Here is a 17,429-nt window from a genome sequence, read left to right on the forward strand (position 1 = left end):
AGCAGTCCGGCATCTCAGCTCCCGGAGTACAATCCCTTTCTCCTCCATGTCACGCTTCATTTGGACTTCAGAGAGTCAAGGCCAAAGTTCCTTTCCCCCAATTCTTCTCAACCATGGCTGACATAATCCCCACTACGAGTCTTTACTTGTTGTGGAAGTACCAGAGACGTCAGACGCAGTCTTTATGATTCATAATATCATCCGAGGCACACATAGCTTTTGGCGGTGATATTAGATATATTTTATAAATAACCTATATATAATATAACAATAATATTATTATTATTATTATTATTATTATTATTATCATCATCATATTATAGTATATATATAGAGCTCCAGGAGTCCGCAAACGGCAACAATCACTTCTACTCCATGCTGTGGTTCACTGTGACAGCTCATTGGTCAATTGGCAGCAGCTCATTTGCATTAAAGCTACAGAAACCAGAAACAGCGCATTCTGAAGGGACTGAAACAGAGGGGAATACTGGTAGGTGAGATATTTCCAGCAAACAGCTTCTAAAACATGTTTTCTGTTTTCTGGAACTCATATATTATGTTTACTTGTTGGGAAAACACCATAATATGTCTCCTTTAAACCTTAATAGCTTCCACTATGCCAGTCTAGAGCAGCGCTATTCAACCAGTGGTAGCCTACCACTCTGGAACCACTCTACCAGGGTGGGAGAGGGTACCAAATGTGGTGTGTCAAATGTTATTCTTGAAAGACAGACATTTACAATAATATACAAATGATAACATAGATAATTGATAATAAATATATCATAAATATTGTTCAGTAAATAAAGTATTATGACTTATTATTTCAAATAATAGTGTCGCTATGGATTAGCGTGCATTTCATCCCATGTTTTCCACTGGCATTTTTTCAGCAGAACACACTAAGCAGTGTTGCTTAATTTTCTAACCACCTTTTTGAGCATTCCTATATGAGCTGATCCAAAAAAGGTCTTGATGACCATTCTGTGGTACACCTAAGGATAAAAGTTGTTACCACTGGCATAGAGTGGCATATCAGATCGGCATATCATGCTATTGCCACATCAAACTATTTTGTCTTTGCCATTAATGAATGGGTTTTGGTCTATGTGAATAGTGTAGCCCAGGTAATCTCCTTATTTACCAGCCTCTTAGCCAAGAGGGAATTCCCCTTTGGGTTGAAGTTGGACATTTATTTTTCCTTGTCAGACACCTGGATTGCAACCAAAATCTACAGCTTACAGTGCCATCCAGTATGGGTTTGGGTGGGGTGGCTGGCTCCTGAAGATATTTGTTTAGTTTTGTCTTGTTTTTTACAAGGAAAACCCCAGTAACAACCATACAAGTTACAATTATGATGCTTCATAGATTTGAGTTCACTAAAGGGTATAACTTTTGTCCAAACTCAGACATGACAGACATAACAGATATTAGCCTAAATTAAATCTGTTCTCAGCAAACACGTATCCCACTCTGAGTTTACGTGGTATATCCCGGATAGACAGTCAAGGATCTCTTCAGCACATTGCTAGGACACACCCTTCAGGCACATGACGCCCCAAAATAATACAGGGCTGATACTACAGCAGGTCTGAACAGGTATAATTGGCATTCTTTCCCCACCCACCAAATATCCACAACTGGGTTCTTAGTGCAGCAGATGAGGTGTAACCACCGATAAAATCTACCGGAAAATATTTGGCTTTATCTGAACACGGTCCATTGTAACAACCATCTCAAGGCTGAAAAATCGATACCCTTTAATTGCATGCAATTCTACAAATACAAGGTGTATTGTTTGATTGAAAATCAAAGAACTTATTAGGGTGTGAGCTTTTAAAATGCCCTCTAACCATCTAGTCATTCTTTCAACAACTAAATGAATCAATCAAGATCTTTGTTTACGGCAAATGATCCTTCAGCAAGTTTGCCAATGATTTTCAACCTCAACTTTAAACATACAATTACGAACCAGTGACTCCTTTTATATAAAGAGTCACTGGTTGGTATACAGATGAATCACATTCAATTGCCAAAATATTTTTAGTAATACCCACTTTATTAAAAGCAATTTATGATACAAAACCTCTAGAAATAACTTAAAATGATATATGTTTATTCAACCATATTCATTGACTATATTTCCTTCTATATTCCAAACCCTGTAGTGAGTGAAACATGTGGCAGTGCTTACAGGTGTTCCCATTAACCAACCGGCCAAACAAGAATTTAACCCCTATCCCAGTTTTTTTTTGGAAGTCAAGGCAATAGTCCTCTAAACTCTCAGTCTCATTGCTGTATACATGCCTTCACCCCAGAGGCAAAAGCAGGAGTTGATGTCTTTCTTTTTTTTGAATAGCTGGTGTTGGGTTTTTTGAAGAAGTTTTCACCTGACAGTTCATGACAATCCAATGAAACACCATTACATCCATCCTTGTAACCTAGTTGAGTCTTTATGCTGCCTTTAGGGATAGTTAGTGTAAACCGTGACTCTTTGTTGCTTATTGGAGGGAACCGGCCAATGATGCCGAGACATATTGCAGACACAATATAGACCCAATCACTCCTTGTGAAGCCATGATCAGTGTTAAAATGTTGGGTAAATATCTGTATAGGGAATGTCTAGTTACTGCCGGGCACCATCTTGTGAGACAGAACCAACACGAGCAGTATGTTTCTGCGACAGAGGAAGCTGCAGTTTCAGTAGAATATTGAATAAACCTGTACAACTACAAGTGGTTTGGAAACTATAAGTACTACCTTGAAAGAAAGTAGTTCTTAAATTGCGGCCTCCTCTATAGCAGCCGCATACTACTGATCAACAGACCCACAGAAGCAGGGACTTGTTAACATGGCACGTCACATTCCCTATAGGCCTCCTCTTCTCCTTTGGTCTTTGGTTGGGCTCTTTTGGCCAGAGCCACCCTCTCCGGGCCCTGTCAGTGATGTTAGAGGAGTGAGAATCAGGAGGGGAGGGAAGTAAATTGGGAATACACCATTCCCACACATGGCTGGAGTCTCTGAGTCTCTGGGTGAAGGAGGGCGATGGGCCAAACCCCACCCTCTCCACCCAGATCATCACTATTCCAGCTCCTGACTCCAGGGAGTAGAGAAAGGTTACTTCAGGGACGAGACAGAGATTGCCTTGAAAGAACTTTCTATCCACGAGCAAGCGCCTCAAACTTGAACACACCTCTTTACAACTCCTCAAAGTTCAACATGTCATCATATGCACCCTCTGAATGATTGTCTTATGTGGATCATCGCACATAAGAGTTCTGTTCCTACTCGATTACACTGGAGTCCTAAGGATGTGGTGAACACCAAAAAAACACGGCTAGTCATTCACTGGCCTATCTGTGTGGTAATAAAAAAAATGTTTTCCTTCCAATCAGACCTCGGGGGGGTCTTGGGGCGCCTGGGTTCCCTGCACTGAGGCCTCAGGCAGAAGGCGGGAGATGGGCTTGTTGCACATTGGGCAGACGCTGCGGATCTCAAACCACTTCAGCAGACACCTGAGGAGAGGAAGAAGAAGCGGTGACTCGATACGCTGACTTAATACGCCATGTTCCTGCAACATTAGTCAACAACACCGCTTGGTTACAGGACCTGGGGGTTTAACGTTTACTCGTCAGTTGATCAGCTAGCTTCTCAAGCCTGGGGTCACTCGTTGGAGGGCAATGCATTGGACAATAACAGACGGCAGTTCTGAATAACATGTTTCAGAAGTTTATGAAAATTCCTGTCCAAATGTTTTTTGAGGTTGAGAACCCTAGAAAATTTGCTTCCTATCCTCTATCTCTGGGGTTATTATCTTTTTAATAAAACCTGGAATTAAATGAAATAATCATCCTGAACATAGTTATGTTCAGGACGCACAACCCACCACCAACTGTATAGCAAATGATTTTCTCAAATTGTAGTTTAAGAAACACTGCTCTATGTTCAAACTGTTGTTGTTTTGTGTCCACCCAGAGCTGAGTACTCACTTCTTGTGGAAGGCGTGGGAACAGGGACACACTCCGAGTTCATCACGGCTGCGGAATTCTTCCAAGCATACGGCGCACATTTGCTGCGATGTTGGAAAAAGAACGAGTATCAAGAAAGTAATCTCGAAAATCACAATTCATGATTTCACTAATTATGACCCGATCGTTTTGGTGGTCACGGCTCAAATTGCATGTATGTTCATGTATTACTACTATTACATTTGGAATTTACTAGGAAGACATGATGCACAATATTAGGATAATGATCCTGATTTACCTAATTTTGGTACGTTATACAACAACAAAAATCCCCACTTTTATATCATGCTTTGAAATATGGCCCATAGTTGAACATTTGAACACGACTTAACATTCATTAGGATATTTTTGTGTCACATTATTCAACTTACACCAATAAGCTCGAGTTTATTTCCTGCTTCTTTCAAAACGACCTGTTAATACAAAAATGTTTACCATATTTAAACATTTAAACATAAATAATATGTCTGCGGCTAATTATATGATTTGTATAATATTTGTGTAAAGTGTATCGTTGCATTTGTTTTGAATTAGTGTCAGGTCTCATTTGTCATCGTACGTCAGATCTTCAGGTACCAGATTTAGCAAATAAGCAATGGTAGCACTAACATCCTCATTTTCCTCAGATGTGTCCTTGTTCTATTGTGTTATACTCTTTAAAAGGGAAGTAAATTAGGCTACGGCAAAGCTCACATCTTACCTGATTATATCCATACTGTTCTCTAGAGCTTTGTCGTCGTAGTCTTTAGTATATAAAAAAAAAGATCAACATTAGATTTTTCCCATGTTAAATTTCTATTCACTAATAAGTTATACAAGTGACTTGTCGTAAGCCTCCGGATACTTGTCCATAAGAAGCAAAAACATGTACTCTCATGGGCCGGATGCCTACAGGTCTACCTACTTTAGGTGTAAAGGTTTGAACCAAGACTCCCAGTTTGCATGTCCTCTTGCAAAACATAGCGTCACGCCTCGACACAGCAACTTCAGGAAAAATTTCTGCCACGCTGGTATTAAGTAACAACAACCAAAACCCAACAAATGTTTTGGTTTTATTTTTCAGGATGAGAACCGGAGGATTCCAAAACACTGAAGAACGACCAACAGAGGTTCATCAGAAACACAAATTATGTTTTCCCTCAGACTCTGAATCATTACTTACTAATAAATACCTTTTTTTTGAAGAGCATAGAAAAAAGTATCCTTTACTAATAGAAAAACAAAGTATGCGGCAGGTAAAAGTGTAGTTGTTGGAAATGCTTGAAAATACTGGATTTGATCCCCAAATACCCATCGTCCAACCTGTAGGGATCCTTGAGCAAACGGCCAATAATCCAACCTGCTCCTCAATGTCCTGTATCTGTCTTCACTTTAAGTTGATTTTGATAACTATAGTAAATAGTAAAACCAAATTCCTAAAATGGGCTGTAGCAGATGAGAATGCTGATGCTGATAGTTGTCCAGGATACATATGCTTGGATAAAAACATGAGAAAACACATTTAATAGGGCGAGGCGTTCAAAGCAGGGTGAAAGTTTGGAGAATCTCATGCAGAGGGTCGGCCTGTTTTATACCTGAACATGTAGCAGCAGATGATGAGGCTGAGCATGAAGACGAAGAGGGCTATGCCCAGGAGAATGACATAGATGTTGAGGGGCAGGTGATAGAAGTCTTCTGTAGTCATGTTGCATTTGAGGTCTGAGCTTTGCATTCCAGATCCACAAAGACACCCTGGTTGGGAGAGGATCACGTCGACACAACATTAATAACTTGCAGTCTCGCATAAAGTGTTGTTTCCTGATATTGCTAAGTTATACACTAATATGAATTATTGTTAACTAAACGAAAGACATACTAAGGTCTTTGCTGATGGAGGTGAATAGTTTCTTACAGGCGGGTTTCTTAAACTGTCACATATAGTATATGTATGTATACTAGAATGGTACCTGAAATGTCAGGTATAAAGATGACGGAAAAGGATGACATATAGCAGTCCTTAAGCATTATTATAATCAGTCTCAGTATTTCCAGTCAAAGGTGAGGCGAACTTTGAATAGCTGAATGTTGAGTGAGAATTCCAGTGCTTTTGTTATTCACAGATAATTTGCAGAACCTCAAGGTTGAATTTGCATATTGGTTTAGCATAGTTTGCAAATGTTTTTCTTAATTTCTACTGAATAACCAGTTCTAGTGGTTTGTCTCGCTTTAAGCTTGTCTGTGTGTGCGCATTTAGATTTATTGTTTGATCTGAACTCAAGTCTCTCTCTCTCTCTCTCTCTCTCTCTCTCTCTCTCTCTCTCTCTCTCTCTCTCTCTCTCTCTCTCTCTCTCTCTCTCTCTCTCTCTCTCTCTCTCTCTCTCTCTCTCTCTCTCTCTCTCTCTCTCTCTCTCTCTCTCTCTCTCTCTCTCTCTCTCTCTCCCTCTCTCTCTCTCCCTCTCTCTCTCCCTCTCTCTCTCCCTCTCCCTGTAACCAGAGTCGCTGCCCCACCAAATTCCAGGTCTGAGTGTCTATTTCTCCTTCAAATGTCACCTTACCCCCGCCCTGAGCAGGGGTCGAGCAGAGAGTAGCCTACACGACGTCACCTACACAGAGCATATGCAAGCATGGTCAAACCTCTATGATAAAACAATCATGCGACGCAATGCTGTGTGGACTGTAGGTGTTGTTTTGTTAGTATGTTAGTTTGTTGTATTTGTGTTTGGCTCGGGGGGAGCTGTAGTGTCAGAAGCAGGTAACGGGTAAATCATTGATAGTGGAACACTTGGCCAGTGGCCACAAAGCGATGCCTCTTGGACTACCACTGTGATTTTATGGGAGCGAAGCAATGTTGAGCACATATTAAAAGCACAAACAACAACAACAACAACAACAACAACAACAACAACAACCACAACAACTCAAATTGCAGTCCAAACCCTGTCCCCTGCCATTTCCCAACGCTTTGAACGGCGTTACTGTGGTACACAATATCTATAACTAAATACAGTTCGGTATGATTACTAGTCTAAGCGTCTAGAGTAGGCTACTCACCACTGCACCACTTGACGGGATGCATATAAACCAGCAAGTAGTCCCGAGGTGACGAGTGTAAACACTGCCAAGAAACGTTTTTCAGCGATTCAACTTTTAATATGCCGGGGGAAATAATAGTCCGGGACACTGAAGTCGTTACCTGCAATTCCTCAAGAATACTTTATAAATGTCCTGCTAATTGTACTACAGCGCAAGACTTTCGAGGTGTGACGATGATTGTGACGATCCAAAACCAAAAGCAATGTTTCGATTTCACAAGACATGGGATGCGGCCAAGACGACATCTGTCTCTCTCTCTGTGTCGTTGTATTGACGTCTCCTCACCAGAAGTGCAGTGGGTTTTGTAAAACACTGTAGTCTGCTGCTCGATCGGGTCCTGTCTCGCCGAGGGCACATTGTGCTTAAGGGAACACGGTACACTCCATGACAGCAAACAAGGCGGAGGAGAAGCGGAGAGGTTTGGATGGGGGGTGGGGGTTATAGTCTCCTTGCTCTCTAATTACAACACACACACACACACACACACACACACACACACACACACACACACACACACACACACACACACACACACACACACACACACACACACACACACACACACACACACACACACCCTTCGCTCTCTCGTTTACGTCATTTACAGACTCCCGCGTTGCCCTCAACGACGAGTCGCTGAGGGCCAATTAAGAGGTAAACGAGAAAATGGGAATGAGGATGTGCTGTCTTTCCCTGACGGCTGACGCACACAACGCACGCACACACAAGGTTTCAATTTTCCAGTATTTCTCATGAGAGTGCGTTCAGTTCAAAGGCCTATTACGATTCATCCCCGTTTTCACTCACTCGTTTTCTCTCTGCCTCTCCCCTCCCTCTCCCCCTTTATCCGTATGTGTCTCTCTCCCTACCTCTCTGTGGTGCCAAATTCACTTGAGCAGCCTCAGTTTTGTAAACAGATCTCACATGATCATCTGTCTTCGCTACATCCCCCACCAACCAACACACACACACACACACACACACACACACACACACACACACACACACACACACACACACACACACACACACAATGTATCAAAATGTTGTGGAAGTTATATCACAGAGAGGATAGAGTGTAACTAAATCTAGGGCATAAATAGCAAATTACGTGTGAAATACTGTCTGTCCCTCTCTTTATCTCCCTCCCTCTATCCCTCGGTCTCCCTCGCCGCTTGTTTTTGTTGTTATGTTAATTAACCAATTCAAAGTGCTGATATAAGGAGCCGGAGGGCAGGTCCAGCACAGTGATTGTAATGAGTACATACATCTTATTGATAATGGTTTCACCTAAATGTAAAAATGCTTGATATGATGTATTATGTATAGGTATTATGAGGTTAGGGTGATAAAATGATACATGGATGTAAGGATAGGGTGACTGGGAAATAGTTGACAACAGGCCAAATAATAAAGGGTAACAATTAAAGAGTTGTAGATAGAATGATACAAGAGGGCCGCCTGGTGTCAATTAGCAGAAATGTCAGCCAGATGCCATGAATCATAATGGAGGAGGAGAAGGAATAGATCGTCATATGGTGTGATGGTGGGGACACAGCCAGCGGCCGAAACCGATATTACCGAAGAAACAAGTTATTAAAAGTCGGGTAGCCAGCCTATGACTACTGTGTTTAGTGGAGAGAGAAAGAGAGAGAGAGAGAAGTAACATTTTGATTATACTCACTCCTATGCAGACTCGGCCGAAATGTTATACTTGTACCTATTTATTCTTCCTTTGTTAAATCTCTTAAACCACCATTTCAATGCAAAAGCGAGAGAGCAAGAGGGAAAGAGAGAGAGACATACATGAAGAGAGATATTTTAAGTTTAACAAAAAAGAAAATAACTACTTTTCCAGACACATTTATAAGCTTCAATTTGAGCCTGTGGTGACCTTTATAGGCTATCTTTGAAATTACACTTTATGTGGTCAGAAATCTTCACTAAACCTCAAATACGATAAAACAGAATTTAGAGTCACTAGTCTTCCAGATGGAGGGTATCATGTTTTGGCAGCTAAATGTTTTAATTTGGACTGCTAATACTGCTATCTGAAGTGAAGAACAGGAAAAGTGAACAGGAGGATAATGATTGCTTTTAAATGGTATCCTAAAATGTTAAATAGTATATGTTGTAAATATCCAGATGGCTTATCCAAAATGATGCACTTAAGTAGTGTGCAGCTATTACATTACAAATATATTGCTGACAGACTTATCCAAAATTGACCTACAATAAGTGGATTCAACCATGAAGATACAACCCATAAATTGCAAGATTAATGTGCAACATTCTTCATATAGATAGCGAAGATATTCATTATTTTTCAGGGGACAAGATTTTTGTCTGAAACAGAAGATGTTCAGGGCTTTTTGCTGTCACAATGTCAGTGGGGAGCTGGTTCCACCATTGTGGAGGCAGGAAAGCAAATAATCCAGATTTTGCTGAGCAGCAGCTGGCAGTCGTAGAGCGAAGTGGACGGGCAAGGGTTTGACGATTCCTCGATATACGATGGGCCCGAGCCATGTGCAGCAGGGCAGCCGAGTTCCCGAGACTTTAATCAGATTCGAGCAGCCACCAGTAGCCACTGCATGGTGCGTAGGATTTATATGCTGTGGGAGAATTTGGTGGTGGACAAGCAAGACTGATTATTGTATTCTGTATTCTGGATGAGTAGCAGAGTTTGAATGAGATATGCAGGCGGACCAGCTAGAAGAGATATGCATAAATCTAAGAGCAGGGGTGGACTGGGAGAAAAATTCAGCCCTGGCATTTTCTCTCCAGACCAGCCCACTACATTATTAGCACTAGGGGTGGGACGAGACGAACGGGAAGAACCCTGTATATCCGAATAATAGTACAGTTTTTTGTTTTTCAAGTTTGTGTTTCTTGTGCTGCTGACAAGAAAGGTGTGAAACCCGAACAGGAAGTTAACAGACATCCTGTTGTTGCTGCATCTCCACCCGCCATATCTACTACAAAACCCTTGTTAAATATCACACATGATCCAACGCTAATTCCTCTCTTGCAGTTATTAGTCTGTGATTGTCTTCTTCTTTCGTGTAATTTCCTTTGGAACTATCACACAGGGATTGCTACATTCAGCAGCCAGTTCAGTGTCCAGCTGTACCAGGCCTCTACGGCCTGGTACATGTGGGGCCATGTGGGGCGCCAAAGGGATCAAGCAGAGAACCTCTACGTCGTGGTGATCCTCTAACGACTCATAGTCGGCTAATCTCAGCAACTCAATTTCCAGAAGGAAGCTATACACACTCTGTGACTGTGAAAATCGTTTGGTGTAAGCCCAGCATTAGTTAAAACCAGACTCGGACAATAATAACAAAATCTACTGAAAAATAATCTAAATAGAAACATATTACAGACAGTAACAGCATTAGAGCTGAAACCAATTTGTTTTAACGGTGACTCAGTCATTATGAAACCATGAATAGAGAATTAATTTTTTTTTCTCATATACTTCTCATATTCTCATACACGTGTATGTGCACATGTATGTATACATGTGCACATACATGTATATGAGAATGCATATCTATTCAGACCTGTAATTCGGCCTACCTGCATAACTGTTAATTTAACTTAAAAGATATGCAAATGTTTGAAATTAAAATCAATGTGAAAATCTTCAACCAGGAAATAATCATAATCAAACCATTTGTTTCAATCTGAGGCAAAACAAGTTGCATAATAAACTCACAAAGTCAAGAGAAGCTCTCTCTCTCTCTCTCTCTCTCTCTCTCTCTCTCTCTCTCTCTCTCTCTCTCTCTCTCTCTCTCTCTCTCTCTCTCTCTCTCTCTCTCTCTCTCTCTCTCTCTCTCTCTCTCTCTCTCTCTCTCTCTCTCTCTCTCTCTCTCTCTCTCATCATAGAATAACTTCTAGCAGGTGAGGAAAACCTGTTTGACAGGAGATGATGGTGGCAGAGAATATAAAGAGACATTTATGAATAACCAATTGTCATTTTATCACACATAGTATGTTTCTTCACATAAACCTTTAAACATACACATATTGCATTCCTCTCACCACATGAAATAGTCATCACCTCAGTAAACAATAAATTAATTGAAAGATTACAATAAATTCAATGGCAAATATTGCAAATTAAACTAATTATTTCCAATAGGTTTACTTGTAATTTGTGCTAAAATTCAAAGTACCTCATCTGTATTTACAATACAGCTTGATTCTGCATCTCTATTTACAGCTCATTAGTCCATGTCAATGTTTACTGTTGCTATGGCAACAAGAGACTGCTAACGTTAGCAGCTGTTAGCTAGCTTAGCCAAATCATCTGAACAATAATAACCAATAATATCACAATTCGGCCTATTTAAACAAAATCAACCACAACTACCAACATTCACAGCCCTCCAACTCTGGGCTAATATGTTGTCACAAGTATGCAGTTAATTAGGTCACATCACATTCAATGTAAAAACGTTTTCTACTTTGTTTTGGACATGTCTCAAAATGTAGCCTAGCTAGCCCCAGGCTAACGTTACTTAGCATATATGCCTCCACTCGCTCGTCTCCTGGCGCAGCAGCACCTGCTGGGGTGTGGACTTCGGCACCAAATAGGTCTGTCAACTTTGAACATTTAACTTCCATCTCCAGAGGAATTAAGTTGCAGTTTTTCGGCGCCACCCGGGCGTTTTCAGCTCCCGCGACTCCGGCCCGCACCATGAGGTCCCGCCCACCCTGGTTTGTGTTGTGATTGACAGCACTTTTCTGCTAGCTCTCTGTAGCCCATTGGCCGGCCCAATTGGAGGGAATTTAGAGGGAGAGGAAAAAATAAAACATAGCGGACCGGACCGGCCCACATTGGGTCAACGGCCCACCGGGACGATGCCCGGTATGCCAGATGGCCAGTCCACCCCTGTCTAAGAGAGAGATGACAAGAGCCTGGACCAAAGCCAGCGTGGCCTTCAGGGTGAGAAACGGTTGTTTCATTCTTCCTGAATCTGCAGGAGGGGATGTTAGCAGCAAAGGACAGCTTGTCATCCAGTGTTGCCCTATAGTGCCTTGCCGTCAAGCCACAAACACCACTGAATTCTCAATAATGATAGAGAGCTCATGGATGGGAGAAGCCTTCCCTGGAATAAAAAAAGTTCAGTCTTGTCCAGACTTGACACTCAGAGATCGGAAAAAGCCAAGTGACAGGATCCGGTGACTAAGTTTACAGGGAGAAGAGGAGGGTACCCCCAATATAACCCTGAGAGACCCCAGCAGAGAGGCTATAAGGATCAGACAAAGGTTCAAGTGTGATCCTTGAGGTAGGATGTAAACAAGTAGAGTGCAGTGCCTGAAACACCCAGTTCTTGGAGGGTAAAGAGGATGATCTTGGTGGGAAGAGGATAGGACCCACAATAGAACCCTGAGGGACCCAGTAGACTACTGAAAAGTCTAGCACAATGACAAAGAAGGAGAGGGAGGCTGTCCCAATGCTGTGTGTCTTCTCATTGATGGCAAGGAGGGCAGTATCCATTGAGGGGCCTGCCTTGAATCCAGAACGAGGAGGGCCATTTGCATAGAGGTAAAGTCAGCATGCGCTGGTATTTCTGAAATAAGTGGTAGAAGAGAGACAGGTTCATAACATAACGGTATCACACTGGAGGCAGATGGGTGGAACAATGGTCAACACATCTGTTATGAATAGAATTGTTGATAGTTGTTGGTAATTTGCTCATGGCTATGAATGATGTTAATATATAGTGAAACTTTATAGATCAGAAAGGCCTATATGTCATCTAAGAAATCTAACCTTTAAGACAAGAAACAAATCACGGACCTAGAAGTATTTGTATTAATTCATGTATTTATCGAGCCCTATTTAAGTCTTATTGGTACTAGGCATAAATAATGGGAAAAATAAGTATGAAAAACAGGTTGTTTTTGTAAGAAAGGATCCACTGTTAGATATATGCTGATCAGGATCCACTTCAATATTTGAATAGCAGCTGATTCAGTACGATATAGGAGCTGTTTCTTTACATATCTTGTTTTTCGCTTCCCTTTACATGCTTTAACCGTCTCAGTGATGAGAACTGCACCACAACCTCTACTAGTGTTCATAATGCACAAGTTAAATAACAAGTTCAAAGAATTGCTTGGTAGTTAAAATGAACGGTTAAACTATGGCTCATTCTCCTGCAGTAGTTGGGCCAACATACAGTAAAACAGTAGTAGTCTCTGCAGGTAGGTAATCTAAAATGGAAAACTGATACTGTCATGATCCGCCCCTGGTTTTCTCATTCACCTGCCTGCCACCCTGATCACTCCCAATTAACCCAACCACCTTCACCTGGGTTTCCCCTATATCAGTCCTCTCCTCCCAAACATTCCCTGCCAGATTGTCTCTTGTGTTTCACAGTGCTTTCCCGCGATTCTACTCCTGACCTACCACCGCTCCTGTCTGCTCTCTGATCCCCACCTGTCTGACTATTCCCCCGGTTCCTGATCCCTGCCTGTCTGACTCTCCTTCTGGTTCCTGATCCTCGCCTGTCTGACTCTCCTGCCGGTTCCTGATCCCTGCCTGTCTGACTCTCCTTCTGGTTCCTGATCCTCGCCTGTCTGACTCTCCTGCCGGTTCCTGATCCCTGCCTGTCTGACTCTCCTTCTGGTTCCTGATCCTCGCCTGTCTGACTCTCCTGCCGGTTCCTGATCCCCGCCTGTCTGACTACCCCGTTGGTTCCTGATCCCTGCTTGTCTGACTACTCGCCTGTCTACGAAATAAACTATTGACTCTGTTCCACGCTCGTCGCCAGTCTGTGCACTTGGGTTCAGCCAAACGCGCACGTTACAGAACAATCTGGCCAACAATGGACCCAGCCCAGATGGACGACCGCATCTCCCGGACGGAGAGCGCGCTACACCAATTGATGGTCGCCACGGTTCAGAGGCAGCAGGATCTGGTAGAACTCTCCAAAGCAGTCCGCAAACCTGTTCCAGAGCTTCAGCCACATTCTTTCCGGCCACACGGGTTCCCTCTTTCCAAGCCTTCAGTACCCCCTGTCTTCTCCTCATCTGTTCCAACCGCTCCCGTTGGTTTGGGCGGCCCCGAGCCAATACGATTGGCCCGCACCCCCCTTACATCGGAGGAGAGGGATAGGAGGCTAACCTTGAACCTCTGTTTGTACTGCGGTCAGCCTGGTCACTTCGTCAACCGGTGCCCAGCAAAGGGGCAGAGTCCCCAAGTGAGCAGGAATATTCTTGTGAGCTCCGCCATGGACACTACTTCTCCATCAAGACCCATTCTCTCCGGTGAGCTCCTGTTGCCCTCCTGTTCCCATCCCATAACCGCACTTGTCGATTCAGGGGCAGACGAGAGCATCATGGATCGGTTCCTCGCTCTTCGGCTGGGACTCCTTCCAGAGAGACTGCCAGTGCCGATCTCCGCCAGAGCCCTTGATGGGCACGTGCTGGGGAGGGTTACTTCTCGGACAAATCCTGTGCACATGCTCCTGCCTGGAGGCCACAGGGAGACCATCCAGTTCATGCTCCTGCCCACACCCAACCAGCCGGTCATCTTGGGTCACTCCTGGCTTCGCAGACACAACCCCAACATCGACTGGTCCACCTGCTCCATCCGAGAATGGGGAGTCACCTGTCAGCAATCCTGTCTCAGGACTTCTTCACCGTATCCTGTTGCTCCCGCTCCCGCTCCAGCCTCGGACGTCTCCGGGGTCCCTGTCATTTACCATGACCTCAGAGAGGTCTTCAATAAGGCCAGGGCCACCTCCTTGCCCCCTCACCGTCCCTATGACTGTGCCATCGACCTACTTCCGGGCACTTCACCCCCCAAGGGACGCTTGTACTCCCTCTCTATTCCTGAGCGAGGGGCCATGGTGGACTATATCCAGAGCTCCCTAGCCACTGGGATCATCCGACCCTCCTCGTCACCGACTGGGGCCGGGTTCTTCTTTGTGGACAAGAAGGACAAGTCCCTGAGACCCTGTATCGATTATCGAGGTCTGAACAACATCACAGTGAAGAACCGCTATCCCCTTCCACTACTCTCCTCCGCCTTTGAGCTGCTCCAGGGGGCAACGGTCTTCACCAAACTCGACCTGAGGAACGCCTACCACCTGGTCCGTATCAGAGAGGGAGACGAGTGGAAGACGGCCTTCAACACCCCAACGGGGCATTACGAGTACCTCGTGATGCCCTTCGGCTTGACCAACGCCCCGGCAGTCTTTCAAGCGCTAGTCAACGATCTGCTGCGGGACATGATTGACAAGTTTGTCTTTGCTTATATTGATGATATCCTGATTTTCTCCCGCAATCTCGAGGAACACGTCACCCACGTCCGCTCCGTTCTCCGTCGCCTCCTGGACAACTCCTTGTTCGTCAAGGCGGAGAAGTGCGAGTTCCATGCTCCCTCCGTCACCTTCCTAGGATATATTATTGCTAAGGACAGCCTTCAGATGGATCCAGCCAAGGGCTCTGCTGTTACATCCTGGGCTACCCCGGAGACACGCAAGCAGCTGCAGCGTTTCCTGGGGTTCGCCAACTTCTATCGGCGTTTCATCCGAGGGTTCAGCTCCATCGCCTCTCGGCCCTCACCTCACCCAAGGTTCCTTTCCGTTGGTCTGATGCTGCTCAAGTGTCCTTCGAAGCCCTCAAGGCCCGCTTCACCACCTCCCCCATCCTCCAGATCCCCGAACCCGAACGTCAGTTCATTGTGGAGGTGGGACGCATCAGGTGTGGGAGTAGGGGGGATCCTCTCCCAGCGTTCATCCTCCGACCAGAAGGTCCACCCGTGTGCTTTTTTCTCTCGTCGCCTAACCCCCCCGGAGAGAAATTATGACATTGGAAACAGGGAGCTTCTGGCGGTGAAGCTGGCCCTGGAGGAGTGGCGGCACTGGCTAGAGGGTACCAGGGTTCCGTTCCTGGTTTGGACTGATCACCGAAACCTGGAGTATATCCGAACCGCCAAGAGACTAAACTCCAGACAGGCCCGCTGGTCTTTGTTTTTCGACCGGTTTAATTTCACCCTGTCCTATCGCCCTGGCTCTCGGAACACTAAACCAGATGCTCTTTCTCGACAGTTCCCCGAGTCCCCTGATGAGACGGCAGAACCCTCCACCATTGTCCCAGCCTCCTGCCTTGTCGCTGCCGTCACCTGGGAGATTGAGGAGAAGGTAAGGGCCGCCACCCTTAATCTGCCAGCCCCCAGTTCTTGCCCCCCAGACCGCCTGTTCGTTCCAGCCCCCCTCCGCTCCGACGTGCTCCAGTGGGGTCACGCTTCCCGACTCACCTGCCATCCCGGCATCCAGCGGACCCAGGACTTCCTGCAACGGCGCTTCTGGTGGCCGTCACTGGAGGAGGACGTCCGGGGCTTCGTCAACGCATGTTCCGTGTGTAACCAGTGTAAGACCTCTCGCCGCCCCCCTGCCGGCTTCCTGCACCCCTTGCCCATTCCCCATCGTCCCTGGTCGCACATCTCTCTGGACTTCGTGACCGGTCTTCCCGTGTCCAAGGGCCACACGGCCGTTCTCACCCTTGTGGATCGATTTAGTAAGCTGGCCCATTTCATTCCCCTTACAAAACTCCCCTCTGCCAGAGAGACTGCGGACCTGCTCCTCCACCACGTCTTCCGCCTCCATGGATTACCCACCGATGTCGTCTCTGACCGGGGTCCCCAGTTCACCTCGGTCTTCTGGAGGGAGTTCTGCAGCCTAGTCGGGGCCACCGTCAGTCTATCTTCCGGCTTCCATCCCCAGTCAAATGGACAGACCGAGAGGGTTAATCAGGACCTGGAGACCACCCTTCGATGCCTGGTGAACCGCAACCCGGCCTCCTGGTCTGACCAACTGGTATGGGTAGAATATGCGCATAACACCCTCACCTGTTCATCCACTGGTCTCTCCCCTTTTCAGTGCGCCTACGGGTACCTGCCACCCCTATTCCCCGACCTGGAGAAGGAGTCTTCCTGCCCCTCGGTCCAAGCCCTGATCCGTCGTTGTCGACGCACCTGGACCCGGGCGCGCTCTGCTCTCTCAAGGGCTGCAGATCGCCACGCTTCTGCTGCCAACAAGCACCGCACGCCGGCTCCTGCCTACCGTCTTGGCCAGAAAGTCTGGCTCTCCACCCCTGACCTACCTCTCAAGGTGGAGAGTCGCAAGCTGGCTCCCAAGTTCATTGGACCATTCCCCATAATTCGCATCATTAACCCTGTGGCGGTACGCCTTCAGCTTCCTCGCTCCATGAGGATCCATCCCACCTTCCATGTCTCCAGGGTCAAACCTGTCCAGGAGAGCCCTCTGGCTCCTCCTGTTCCGCCCCCTCCTCCCCCTCAGCTCGTCGACG

At 45.3% G+C, this 17,429-nt stretch overlaps 1 protein-coding gene across 6 annotated transcripts; it reads right to left on the reverse strand.

Annotated features, from left to right (window-relative positions):
- Nucleotides 1–1,743: 1,743 nt before the first annotated feature.
- LOC115559570 (RING finger protein 122) lies at nt 1,744–7,584 on the reverse strand. Of its 6 annotated transcripts, none has more exons than XM_030378431.1 (8): nt 7,386–7,544; nt 7,059–7,122; nt 5,603–5,759; nt 4,729–4,771; nt 4,400–4,441; nt 3,990–4,072; nt 3,398–3,515; nt 1,744–2,936 (listed from the first exon to the last, which is right to left on the reverse strand). In XM_030378431.1, the coding sequence occupies exons 1-8, from the start codon at nt 7,455–7,457 to the stop codon at nt 2,847–2,849; spliced, it is 669 nt and encodes a 222-aa protein (XP_030234291.1). In that variant the 5' UTR covers nt 7,458–7,544; the 3' UTR covers nt 1,744–2,846. The 6 variants fall into 6 exon arrangements, with proteins under 6 accessions (XP_030234291.1, XP_030234294.1, XP_030234295.1 ...); XM_030378434.1 differs by having other exon boundaries at nt 7,201–7,542; XM_030378435.1 differs by lacking the exon at nt 7,059–7,122 and having other exon boundaries at nt 7,386–7,583.
- Between the last annotated feature and the right edge of the window lie 9,845 nt (nt 7,585–17,429).

Source organism: Gadus morhua, chromosome 15, assembly GCF_902167405.1.
Source record: "Gadus morhua chromosome 15, gadMor3.0, whole genome shotgun sequence".
NCBI lineage: Eukaryota > Metazoa > Chordata > Actinopteri > Gadiformes > Gadidae > Gadus > Gadus morhua.